The 12,593-nt window shown below is 50.6% G+C and overlaps 1 protein-coding gene and 1 long non-coding RNA gene across 10 annotated transcripts in view; one reads left to right on the top strand and one right to left on the bottom strand.

Annotated features, from left to right (window-relative positions):
* LOC142930541 (uncharacterized) overlaps positions 1 to 12,593 on the top strand; it is a 695,545-nt gene that overhangs the window by 42,388 nt on the left and 640,564 nt on the right. The window lies entirely within an intron of this gene.
* Positions 1 to 12,593, bottom strand: part of LOC116950998 (transcription factor 7-like 2) — a 170,457-nt gene that overhangs the window by 21,367 nt on the left and 136,497 nt on the right. For 8 of the 9 annotated variants that reach the window (XM_076073201.1, XM_076073200.1, XM_076073203.1 and 5 more), the window contains exons 5-6: positions 10,411 to 10,540; positions 3,873 to 3,960 (exon numbers count right to left, since the gene is read on the bottom strand). In XM_076073201.1, the coding sequence (XP_075929316.1) occupies positions 3,873 to 3,960; positions 10,411 to 10,540 (218 nt within the window). The remainder of the gene's footprint in view (positions 1 to 3,872; positions 3,961 to 10,410; positions 10,541 to 12,593) is intronic. The other variant, XM_076073202.1, reaches the window with a different exon arrangement.

The raw sequence follows: 12,593 nt of genomic DNA, 5'->3' as shown, positions 1-12,593 counted from the left end.
AAAGGCTACCTCCATCTCTCGAGCAGTAACATCGTCATATCGACTTTTTGCAGCAGGAAAAGATTTTATAGCAGAATCAACCTACAGGTAGCCCCGGCCTAGGCGATGTTCGTGTATTAATCACGAGGAATAGAACCCGAGTGGCATGGGTGGGGATTACTCATGACCATTGCATCTGACCTGCCTCACTGCACTTGCCCCCAACCCTTGCGCTACGACAACGCACAACCCTTTGTCAATCCACTGCTGGATGAAATCTTCCTCCCCACGCCATATTGGGTCATGGGCAGGGGTCGGCAAACCAAAAACAAGGGGGCGATTTTTTCCGAATTTTGTGAATTAAAAAAACTAACTCGATATTTCAAGTGCCCCCAACGCATGTGAATACGGGAGGGCAGTCCATAATAAACAACGTGACGAAGCGGTGCTTCAAAGAGCCGCAGGTTGCCGACCCGTGGTCAAGGGTGGCCCCATTTGATTGTACTTCATAGCGGTGGCCCAGCACGGACTTGGGGCGAAGGGCAGAGAGGGCCTACAGAACCAGCTTGGATATCGCTCGCCACCGATGCTAGCCGTAACCAGGAAATGAACTCATGTCATCGGTTTTATACATAAAGTAGCAGGGGTTCGCAACGTAGTTGGGACCCGCCTGAAAAATAAAGAGCCTTGGTACTTGGCGATGCTTCCCTGGGCAAATAAAATGACGTTATTTTTCAAAGTTAGATTTGTGGATTAGAGCAACGTAATTGATCTGGATAATTGTGTGTCAGCAAGGCCCTCCACCACCCAACGTGGCAAAGGAAATTAATCTGGTGTAGGCCAAATCAGTTTCAACAACAATGCATATATTATCAGAGCATGTTTGTTTGAATGTTCACCACAAGTACGTGTGGGGAATGTAGACGTAATGCTTTGCAACAGGTATTAATTTGATGTTTAATAGTCTTTACACCAGTTTTATTGCCAGAAAGGGGAGAACCTACTCTTATTTTTCATAAACATATATTTGTCACGTGGTGCACGAGCGTTTAATAACTCGGCAATTACTATCGTTTCATCTCACAGGTAAAGTTAGCACGGGATTCGACAATTTAATTTGTTTGGCTGTGTTAGGTAGTGAAGGCTCCTGACGACACAAAAACTTGACCAGATTCGTTATGTTAGCCAAACACAGAAATCGATCATCAATCATGATGCTGTCTGTGAAAACCTACTCCCGGTTAAGTTGAATTGCCATTACCGCTACTCTTAATAACCTTGCAGCCTCGTTGCTACATCGCACACACATACAATGGATGGGTCGCGTAATATATACGTGCGCTCGATGCATATGAGGGGAAAGCGGAACGGACAGACGGACAGCAGGGGAGGGCATGTCAGGTGTCAGCTGTGGGCTCAGCAGCTGGAAGCATAATCACCACCTACTGGGAGGGCGTTACAATCTGTTATAAGATCAAAGTATGCAAATAACCGGCAATTTAAATAAAAAAATCAAATGTCACAACCGGATAATTAAATTTTCCTAAATTTGCTTAATCCCACCAGAGACCTGAATCTCTGAATCTATTAGCGGAAGCGAATCATCGCGAGGCAGCAGCGGGTATCAGCTCACGGTGCACTAACGGCACGCTAACGGCACGCTAACGGCACACTAACGGCACGCTAACGGCACGCTAACGGCACGCTAACGGCACACTAACGGAACGCTAATGGCCCCCAATTGGCAGAAATCGCCGCATATTGGCACGCGTTCGTCGGGGCCAATGGACAGAGAACGCGACGGTAACTCCGATGCTGCTGCCACGGCGCACATCCGCAAGGCTCGTTAAGTATCGTTAATGTTTTTCTTCTTCATGTGGATGAAGGTGAAACGCGGTGCGGGAAAAACAAAAAAAATCATCGTCCGAACGTTCGGAACCCGCCCCCCCCCCCCCCGGGTAGGTCCCTGCAGTGACGTTAGAAGCGCAGGCCAAGTACGTTAACGATACACGGGACTCTTTCGCTTGCTCGCAAACGCACGCAATTATTTTCTTGCAAATGGCTAAATCATGTCTTAAACAGGTGTATTTTTTATTACGTTCATCATTATTATGGCATGATTATTTCTTATTGCACTCTGATAATATGTTACGTTTTATTTTTGCTGCCTTTAACTAATGTATTTGTAGTAATACATTTCTTCTAGATTTGAAGCTTTCGTGACTGCAAGGATTCATACTCTTTGGTTTTATTCGGTAAAACCAAAGAGTATGAATATTATTCGGTAAAGTTACGTGACTTTACCGAAGAAAACCAAAGAGTATGAATGCATTTCTTGTTTATTTGATGGCCCCATTAATACAGGACGTAAAATACATTACATATTTTTGTCACTTAATATTATGACAACAGTACTGTCCAGGATCGTTAACGAGTATATAATTAATTAACTGTGACTAGCCTGGTCGCCACGTAACTATATACGCACACGTATCTTCACGTCGACATGGCTGACGTAATTTATTGCAAGCTAATGCAACACATCGCAATCGTTTGCGAATACATGGGCATCACTCTGAAAACATCACACCGCCTACAGAAGGCCCACGAAGTGTCCCGCAATTCCGGCATTCGCCTCATGATGCTGGTTGTAACGGCCAGCGAAACGTCAGACAAGATTTGTTTAACGTGTGTGGATCGCTCTCCGATGGCGGAAAGAAGTAAAACCGGCGCATTTGTTCACGTGGCGACTTAATTTAAATTGGCTGTGTTGGCTGCAGGAGAGTATCACACACGCATCGGAATTTTAGGTCAAGTGGCGATCCTGACCCAAAAAATTAATAAGGGAATCGTTTACGTTATTCGCAAAAAGCCCATGCGTAAAAATTTCACGTGCTCAATTAGGGGGCTAATTCGCAGCATTTAATGTCACACATCGCGGCATAAAAACGGCTAAAATAACGAGACGTTAAAACGTAAAAGGTCTCGTGCAATAAACACAATATTTTTTTAATCATATTATCCCATACCAATGTAAGCAATCGGAAAAAAAAGACATTACGCTCAAACGATTACGACCCTCGTGCAAGGTTAATAATGCAGTAAACAAAAACTGTTTTTCTTAAACGCCGGCTCTTAGCGTCAGTCGCAAATGCGGTGACGAAATGTGAACGTCATGCATGGTATAAACGTCGAGTAGCCCATTACGCGCCATTAGTCATCGGACAGTTACGGAGTAACAGTGTGCTCCAATTTATTGTTGCTCGCGCGTATTAATTACATTTTAGACCAAATCCCCAACCGCGGTGGCAACGCGGCCACGAACGCCGGCGTTAATTTTCGCATGGCGGCAAATGTTTTAGATAACGACGTTTCCAATTAGGCCTATCAATTACAAGCGACGCATCTACCAGCGGCGGTTTGGAAAGCAAGATCCGTGTTTTCACAAACGAGCGAGCGAAACCATTAATCACCACAGCTGCCGATGACAGATGTTGAGTTTGTATTCCTGGGGAGCGGCGAGGGTAGGACGAGAGTGAGATGCGCGTGCGTCACAACTGGAGGGGAATGAGTGGGTGGATTGGGTGGCAGTGAATGAGTGTGAGGGTGAGTCACTGAATTGGTGAGTGGGCGAGTGAGTGCGTGCGAGTTGAGCGAGTATGTCAGTGTGCGAGTGAGTGAGCGAACGTGTGATTGAGTGAGCACGTTAGATGGCTGTGAGCGAGTAATTCAGCGAGTGAGCACGTGATTGACTGAGCATGTGAGTCGGGTGTAAGTGAGCGAGTGAGCACGTGATTGAGTGAGCGCGCGAGTTGCATGCGCGTGAGTAAACGGGTGAGCGTGTGAGTGAGTGATCGTGCGTGTGAGTTTGGCGAGTTGCGTGCGGTGCTCACCAGCCCAGGTGAGGGATCTGCCCCATGGCGCCGGGGGAGAGCGGGTAGTACGGTGACAGCTCGGGCGTGTGGCTGGGCCGCGGCAAACCTGGCAAACGGCAAATAAAGCGGCACGTCATACACGGTGCCCCAGGGAGGCACAAAACACAAACATCCCCCGTATGGCCTTAACAGACTGTTGGGGCAAGTGCTGTTAGCGAACACCTATGAAGGCCGGCACTGTGGCACACGATGGGTTGGGTGGCCAGCATCACACCGAACCGCCTTTGTCTCTCTAGTGGTGACGTTTACACACCTTACCAGCTAATAACTTCAGGCCGAGTCGAGCTAGGAGAGGCCCAGAACCAGTTCATATACTCATCACTGGTGTTGGCTGTGAGCAGGAATCGTAGCGCAGCGCGCTAACCATGACACTGCTGCTCTCCACACAAACTAACACACACATAGACATGCACAGAGAGACAGATATAGACACACATGCACACAAACTACTATACACATCCCATCTAAAAACACATACATTTCATACACACAATACACGCCCATATACTAATACACAAACACACACGCATCCACCGTGTGATGCTAGCGAGTACCTATTACAGGCGGCACATCACACAAGGTCAGATAGGTCCTGTGGGTCTACGTAACTCCGTGGGGCCCCCTGGGTATGCGGCTCTCTGGCACGGTGTGGGGGAGGCCCTCATCCAGAAGTGGATTAACCAAGACTACCACCGTACCGCGAGAAGCCTCCGACACCGCGCTGCCATGCACGATCTGCACGCGGGCGCTTCAGCGGCAAACACGGGTCTTAATTACGACTTACTGGCGGGCGACCTCGTGCAGCGGTAATCACCCCGGGGGGGGGGGTCGCGCCGGAGAATCCCCAAAGCACGCTAATTAATTCGAGTCTCCTCGAGCCGTTAGCTCGGCCTCTCGGGGGAGCGTGCCGGCAGAGTCGAGCGCCGGGCGCCGTCGACTCTGCTTCCTCGTTCCATCGAGCGATCGACGGAACGAGAGAGGCGTGCGGGAACAATTCTGCCGGATGCACGCTCCGGTTCCTCATTCGGTGGGGGTGGGACAGCTCATCAAGTAGGGTGCAGACTCCTGTGTGCCGTAGAGTTCGAGTTGCTCGGGTTCGGTTTTGTCCATGCAAACTGTTTTATCCACTTACCGTTTAATCTTTTAAATGTAATTTGAAACGCGTACAAAATATAACGGTTAGCAGGAGTGACAACGCATCGCCTACAATGACAGAACCACTTTCACTACCGCCGGGGTATTAGCATCTTCTCCTCTTCAACATCATTATCATCGTCATTATCAATTACCACTCACGGACTGCATTTGCTAAATCCCAGCTCCCTCCTGCCAATTCTTCCCACCATCTGCGCCGAGTAAATCTCATCAAACGAGCCTTCCCCTTCCGGGCCACCGCGCTCGTCCAATTCAAGACAAACGACATTTACGACGCATCTGGGGGTTTTAAGAAAACCGCGCCAGGTCCTCGCCACACGAGATTCGACTGCCGAGCGGGCAGCGCCACGGCACCGCTGTTGGGAGGATGAGAGAGTTCATGCGCACGGGAGGCGAGGCTCGCCGAAGAACATCAGACTCCTTTTACGTTTTTCTTAGAAAGCCGTGAATGTGCGCGACCTCGCCGATTAATTTACGAGTACGAATGCACGGGCATCAAATATCAGCCACGTCAATCATTGAGCGCCGACTAAAACCCTGACACAAAAAGGGGCTTAAATGCGAGGGAGCGGTTAATAAATCTCCCCCGAAACGAAGCGGCGATTTCAGCAGTGCCTTTCAAACCGCGGCCGACAGCGCCGTGATTTGGACTTTGGACAAGTTGCACGAGTCAACTGAAAGCATGTGCGTGCGTGGGTGCGTGGGTGCGTGCATGCTACGAACACCTCCTCCTAATGATAATTCCAATCAACAAATGATTCTCTGCGAGTGCGAATTGCCCGGCTAAACGGCTACGCTTAGGTGGACCAATGCTAAAATGTTAAAAGGAAAACATTCACCTCGGCCGGCAGGGCTCAAATAAAGAACGATTCTCCATTTCACCACGCCGTAAATATTGTACCAACGTCACGGAGCACATTATAACACAGGTGCGGCACGAAACGAAAAACGGCGTGTGAAAAAATATATTATTATTCAGAAACGACCGATGGACATTCGCCAGGTTCCACTCTATTTGCCAAGCGCCGTGGTTTTTTGAGAAGTGGGCGCTGGGCCAGACTAACCGGCTCGCGCGGAGGGGGTACAGCATGGGCGCAAGCGCGAGCGTACGGGCGGAGGGGGGAGGAGAGAGCGTTGCTCTGAGTTTCCACAGGGTTTTTTTTCCCTTCTTTTTTTCGCTCCAGCACCATCCCTCGGAATAGAGCCGTACACTTAGTCGATGCCGCGCTCACGGACCATGGGGGAGACGCTTTTTGTCCGCTCACAACGGTGCCAATTACGCGAGCTCGCAGACGGTTATGTTGGCTGGATCCCCAGCTGGGTTTCCCGCTCATTTATTCCGCGCACCTCTTCAAATGCGTCGGGCTACCTGCACATCCGCCGCAATTCATCTCCACGTGTATCTGTTCTTACATCTTCGCGTCCATTCATCTCTCCACGACTATTTTTTTTCATCTTCTTCACTTTTTTTTATCACCCCCCGCCCCGCCACCACCTCCCCCCGCCCCCCAGCCCTCGTTTCAGATGGTATTTTACTCGCTCGCGCAAAAAAATTAAGACACATATATCCGCAATGTCAGACTCGCGATCGTTTTGACGACCCAGATGAGACCGGAGGACAGATTTGGAGCCTTTAAACGCCCGCTGGCCTCTGCGTGCCCCATTGGGCGGTCCTTCCACCATCGGGTTGGGGTGATCGCGGGGTCAAGGTTCATACAAATGAGACGTTGAGGTCGAATGGTGAAATCTGACTGCTGCGCACGAGACTACGGCGGGCAGACGTGTCTCTGCCCTTCGAAATGTTGGTTGCTGCACCTGCTGCATTCGAAACGCTTCGGTGACCTTGCCACGCAACGCTGGCGTGAAGGAGAGAAGAAAACACGAACGTCGTCTTGTCCGTCACGAGGAGAAGTTGACGCACACACGACAAGGGGCGGAGTGGTGGCACGGTGGTTAGCGCGCTGTGCTATGAACGCGGGAGGATGTTGTGTTAAGGTTCCCAGGCCACAGCTAACATCAAGTGGTGAGCGATACCTGGACCGGTCCTGGGCATCCCCATATACCAGCTTGTGCTGACCGGCATGGTGAAGTATGATAAAACAACCGCCATGCCCAATATGGCGCAGCAAGGACTTTATCCAGCAGTAAACTGATAAAGTACTGTATATTAATTGTTACTTATACTGGCACGCTGCAAGAAAATGCACTGCTTGTATGTGTTTGTACAAGTGATAAGCGGTTGTGTAGCGGTTAACGTGCTGCACTACAAACCTGGCAACCCGCATTCGATTATCGCTCATGGCCTACACCAGTGACGATTATCTGAACCAGTCCTGGGCCCCTGCTAGGTCGACTCAGCCTCAAGTGAGTACCTGGTGCGATGTGTAAACATCTTCACTCGGGAGGCCAAGGCGCCCGGGCGTGGTGCTGGCCACCCGCCCCCTCTCGTGTGCCACACTGGCCTTAATAGGTGCTCGACAATCAGCAACTGCCCCTCTCGTGTGCCACACTGGCCTTAATAGGTGCTCGACAAACAGCACCTGCCCCCAACTGTCCGTTAAAGGCTACACGGGGGTGGGGGATCTTTCCTTTTGTGTATATATGCGCACGTGCACAATTGTATTTGGCGAATGGAGCACAAAGTCCACGTGGCTTTAGTGCTTTACCGTTGCGGTGGCACGTGGCCCGAATTGCCTCCTCTGGCCATAAAAAAAAACTTAAAGTGCTTTGCATTCGCCCAAGGCATCGGCCAATTGCCCCCACTGCCAGCTGACGCGCAAGCGCACGCTGCTACGCCGGTGGCTCTACAACGTCGCCTTTGCTCACGCGCTGCTCGCTGGACTTTTTATCGGGGACCGACCGGTTCCGAACCAGCGACTGAAGCATTAGAAACGAATGCGAGTGTGTAAAATGAAACAAAACTAAAATTTCGCATTTTTTCGCTACGCTACGAGCGATGTGTTCTTGAGAGATTTGTTGTACTGATTTAATAGCTGTGTTGAACAACAACAACTATAGAAAACAGATGTTGTTCCGAAACAATGTAGTTTTGTTCGCTTCCTTCCCCGCGTGCTTCTGCGGTGATTGAATCCCGCGTGCCGAGTCGCTTCTAAGTCACGTCTGGAGGAGCAAGACGGCGGAGCACAGGGCCGGTTGGAGGGAGGGGTGGGGGGCAGTGGAGAGTTTGGGAGGGGCGAGGTTTTGGAGGTAAACTGGGTTTGCGCTTGATTAACACAAATTCCGCGATAAGCTAAGCAGGTTTCAGACCGGATAACGCTTGGATGGACGACCGCCGTGCCTATAACAGAGTGTTATAGGCTGCGGCTGAGGGTCTACGTTGTGGGCTGCAGAGGTAAGTGCAGCAAAATCCATTGTTCGACGTCACTTATCAGGACGCACTGCAGTGGTGAAACACGCGTTTTAGAGTATTTGCCTTATCACGTGTCCACGTGATAAGCCACTTCGTTGAGCGACCATTTGTTGCCAGCTTGCTTCCAACAGAGCGCTGTAATGGCTCGGTGGGGGCCTTACCGGATTAAACAAATATGGTTTAGTTTCGTTTAACATCGATAAATCAACCACTGTTGACTTCCCAACAAAGTGTTGCTCATTGTACCGACCCCTGGAGGGGATGATAGGCTGAGTCAACCGCCCCCTCCGGGGAGCTGCAATTTGAACTCGACCTTCTGATTGCGAGCCGTTCGCTGGACCACTGAGCCGCTTGGTGTAGACCTCGGTCTACGCTGCTACCACCCGCCAGGCCACGCAGACCGCACGCCAAGCACTCGCGTTTACTCGTATTACCCCCCCCACCGAGCAAGCGGTGCGCGTACACGCGCACGTGTGCGCGTGTACGCGCATTGGGACGTCTGCGAAAAATAACTTTATACATGAGGTTTTTGTTGAGTTAGATCACGTAAATATACATTTGTCGTTAAACCCGCCACCACCCGACTAGTAAGGTTCGTCACGTTCACATGACCGTCTGTGTCAGGTGGTGGATGATATTGGTCGCGAAAGCCTACGTGGTAAAAAGAGCTTCACAGCTCAGCGGATCCCTCCAACAGAAATAAATATTCCGATTCCGCATTCGCGCCCAACGTCTGCACGGCCGTTGTTTGTTCTCCAGCTCCGAGACAAAGGGGACAGCGGCGACGGCGCAAAGAAAACCGACGAACAAAAGGTGGCCGCAAAAACACAAACGGGAGGAAACCCAGGGCCCGTCCTCGTCGTCGGTGTGCAAGGGGGTGCAGGTCGTGACGAGGTTAGGCACACATACCCCCCCCCTCCCCCATAAACAAAAGCTTTTTGGAGCATCAGCAGCAGTTGTTTTTTTGTGCCGACGCGGCAAACCATTGGCCGGGCGCATCGCGATGTGGTGAGACGGGTCTAAAAGAAAGAAATTCCGCTGGACGCAGCCGACGACGCTACGACAGGTTTATTGAATGACATTCGATTTTTATCACCCGCACCATGCCAACATGAGCAGCTCCTTGTCCTCCCACGTGTCAGCCCACTACCCCCCCCACCTTTGCCCACCCCCTCGCTTACGTGCATACATTAAGATTTGTTCAGCCAATCGTGTGGCATCGCACCACAAAGCTCTGTAACGTCGGGCCGTGTTTATTGATGGAATGTACCACACGTCGTAAAATGCGATTTAAAAAATAAATGTCGATTGTTATACTCGCGATGAATGGAATTGTGTGCGTGAGATCCGACGACAGCGCTTTTAGTTCATTTGCGAGGTTAGAAATTAGTTTGTTTTACATGGGTTCACGTGACCCCTGCAGCCACTAAAGGTGCCGTACCGATTCCCCAATGGAACTGCATGACTGCTAAATCGTTCATAGTCATCAAATCACGAGGCGAAGGAGGGAGGTGGATCGTTTAGCAAAAATTTCAAGACAAAGTCAGACGTTAAAATGTTTTCCCCGCTTGCACGAACACAGGGTAGCGCTCACCTCCTTGTCACAGCACTGAGCCGTTGGTGCCAATTCCATATTCGTATGGCACGGGCAAGTCTATCCGTAGGACCCGCATTGAACACCAGGACATAAATGGCGAACACAAGTCCAGTTTATTTGTTTAACCAGGTGGGAGCTCAAAAGATCATTGGTTTAGTTTAGTTTAACTCATTGGCAAGGGTGACCCTGGGTACGGCGAGCACGTGCGAGGGCGACGACGATGCTGGAAGCACTGACACTGGCGGCCGAGTTTGTGAACGGGGGTCGCGGGCGTCACGTGGGCCCTCGACCGACCCCCAACCGCGGCCTTCGCCGACCCAGTCCCCCCCGCCCCGCCCGGTTTCTACGGCGTCGGCGGCGAGCGCTGAACTTACCGGTCTTGGGGTCCACCTCGGTAGGGATGGGTGGCGGCGTGCCCGGCACAAAGCGCTCCCCGCCATAGGTGAGGATGGGTGCCAGGGGGTGGACGTGGTGCGGAGACTGTACCACTGGAACCTTGTTGGACTACAGAGCAGACGCAGAGACACACGCACACAGAGGACACAGCCGAATTAGCGATCAAGTCACACACGGAACACATTTCTCACCCCCCACCACCCCCCCCGCCACTGCCAATGACGTTACAAAGTCACCGTGCGCGCTCAAGAGACGATGGGCAATTGGCGGTGCTCATCTCTTGTCGGTTGAAATTCCACGTGCCTATGGTGGTGACCAGCATCTCCACAGTCTAATCATTGTTGCATTACTCACTAAAGAATGCTCACTTTACAGATGGTGATCAACCTGATGGCCATGATAACGATGATGAGGAACGAAATAATAACGATGATCTATAATTGGGCCGAGTTCACCCAGGCACGGATTGAAAATGCTTCACCTCCAACATGAACGCGACATATGAACAGAATTACACACCGAGTACACCAATGCTGAACGAATACTTTCTTGCGTGTATCTTTGTTATTGCACATGATAAACCGATTTCAAATCACACTTTTAGTTTGTTACAATGGCAGTTAATGTTATGCATCCGGTACTACATTATCCTCCGCTAGAGTTCCGATTAAGGGTATCGCACTCTTTACTTATGTCCCACCTTTATTATGATCCCTGACAAAATACTGCAGGTTTCATTTCACATTAATTATTAATCCCCTTTTCAATTATTAATGAACCTTGTTATGCAGAAACACATTATTTATCAAGGTGGCAAATGAACAGGACTGCAGAGCTATCATAGGCGTGACAGAGGCGGAGTGAGATTATTATTCTTTATTGGAATTGGTCTTCACCGAGCAGACGATTTATTCATAATTTCATCAGGACAGAGGGCCATAGGGCACCAATACACCCATCAGCTGACATCACAATCCCGCATCTATTGGGAAAGCGTCGCAACGTTCATTAATGCGTGGGTGCTGCTGGGGATGGGCTATTAACTCGGCGACACAGGTTCGAGTGATCATCTGAACCGGTCCCGAGTCTCCCTTCTACCGATTCACGGTTTCGCACCGTACGTAGCCGAGCGCGCTACTCGGAGGCGACGTCTGATGATCGACGTACGACAAACACACCTTCCGCAGGGAATGTAAACGGTCGGAGTGGACAAAGGTGCAACATGCGATTGACTTTTTAGAAGCAGGCCTGACATCATCTTCCAGGGACATTCTCCGACACCAGGTGGTGCGCGCTATTCACTCGCGTCACACACTGCCCTCCGTCCGCTGTACCCACTCTCTTATAAAGCATAACAAAAACCTTTTTATTTTAATTTTGCCAGGAAAGGCCCACTGAGCTATGAAGCTCTTTTCCAGAAGCGACTTGGCTTTCACAAATGATAGCTCCACGAAGCTGCTTATCACTTGGAAATTTATAGCAGCCAAATACTGTAAACGACCATCGATGCTAAATGTCGAGGACCCGGAGAAAAATCCACGCGACCAGGGGCAAAGAGACATGCAAACTACAAATATACCGCAGGCGTGTCAGGGTCCGGAGAGAACCCATGACTCTTGCATACCAGGCGAGGAAGTTCACATCTCACCACTGCGGCATCCCCGCCCCTGCCCCCCCCGTGTCCATTCCACCCCAGGTTTTTTTTGTTTGCCCCTGGATAGGCACAGGGCTGCCCCGGCTGCGTAACCGCACAGCTAGCGCGAGAGCCGGATAGAGCGGCACGATTCCTGCGAGACACCTTCCAGGAGCGCCGGTTTGATGGATTGCCCAAGAAGACTCGCAGGCTCACGTTTCGCCGGCCAGATGCGCCCCTCCGCCTAAACGCCGGCCAAAATAAATCCGCGGATGCTCTAAATTCTTCCATTAAATGTTGCGATTGCGGGTTGTTTCTTTTGGCGGTGGGGGTGGTGGTGGAGGGAAATCAAGCGACGAGCAAAAGACGCAATTAGAGGCGTGCAATTCGCGAATGAAACGATAATTCACTCGATCACTCTGAGCTCTCTCTCCCAGAACAAACCGCCTCTCGCTCGCTCTCTCTCTCGCCGCCATCGTCATCGTACTAAGCTCTCGCCGTTTCAATTAAAAAAAAACTCTTCAGGCG

This window comes from Petromyzon marinus, chromosome 41, assembly GCF_048934315.1.
Source record: "Petromyzon marinus isolate PM22_M1 ecotype Great Lakes invasive population chromosome 41, UKy_Petmar_22M1.pri1.0, whole genome shotgun sequence".
NCBI lineage: Eukaryota > Metazoa > Chordata > Hyperoartia > Petromyzontiformes > Petromyzontidae > Petromyzon > Petromyzon marinus.
This window is presented reverse-complemented; position numbering and strand designations above follow the sequence as displayed.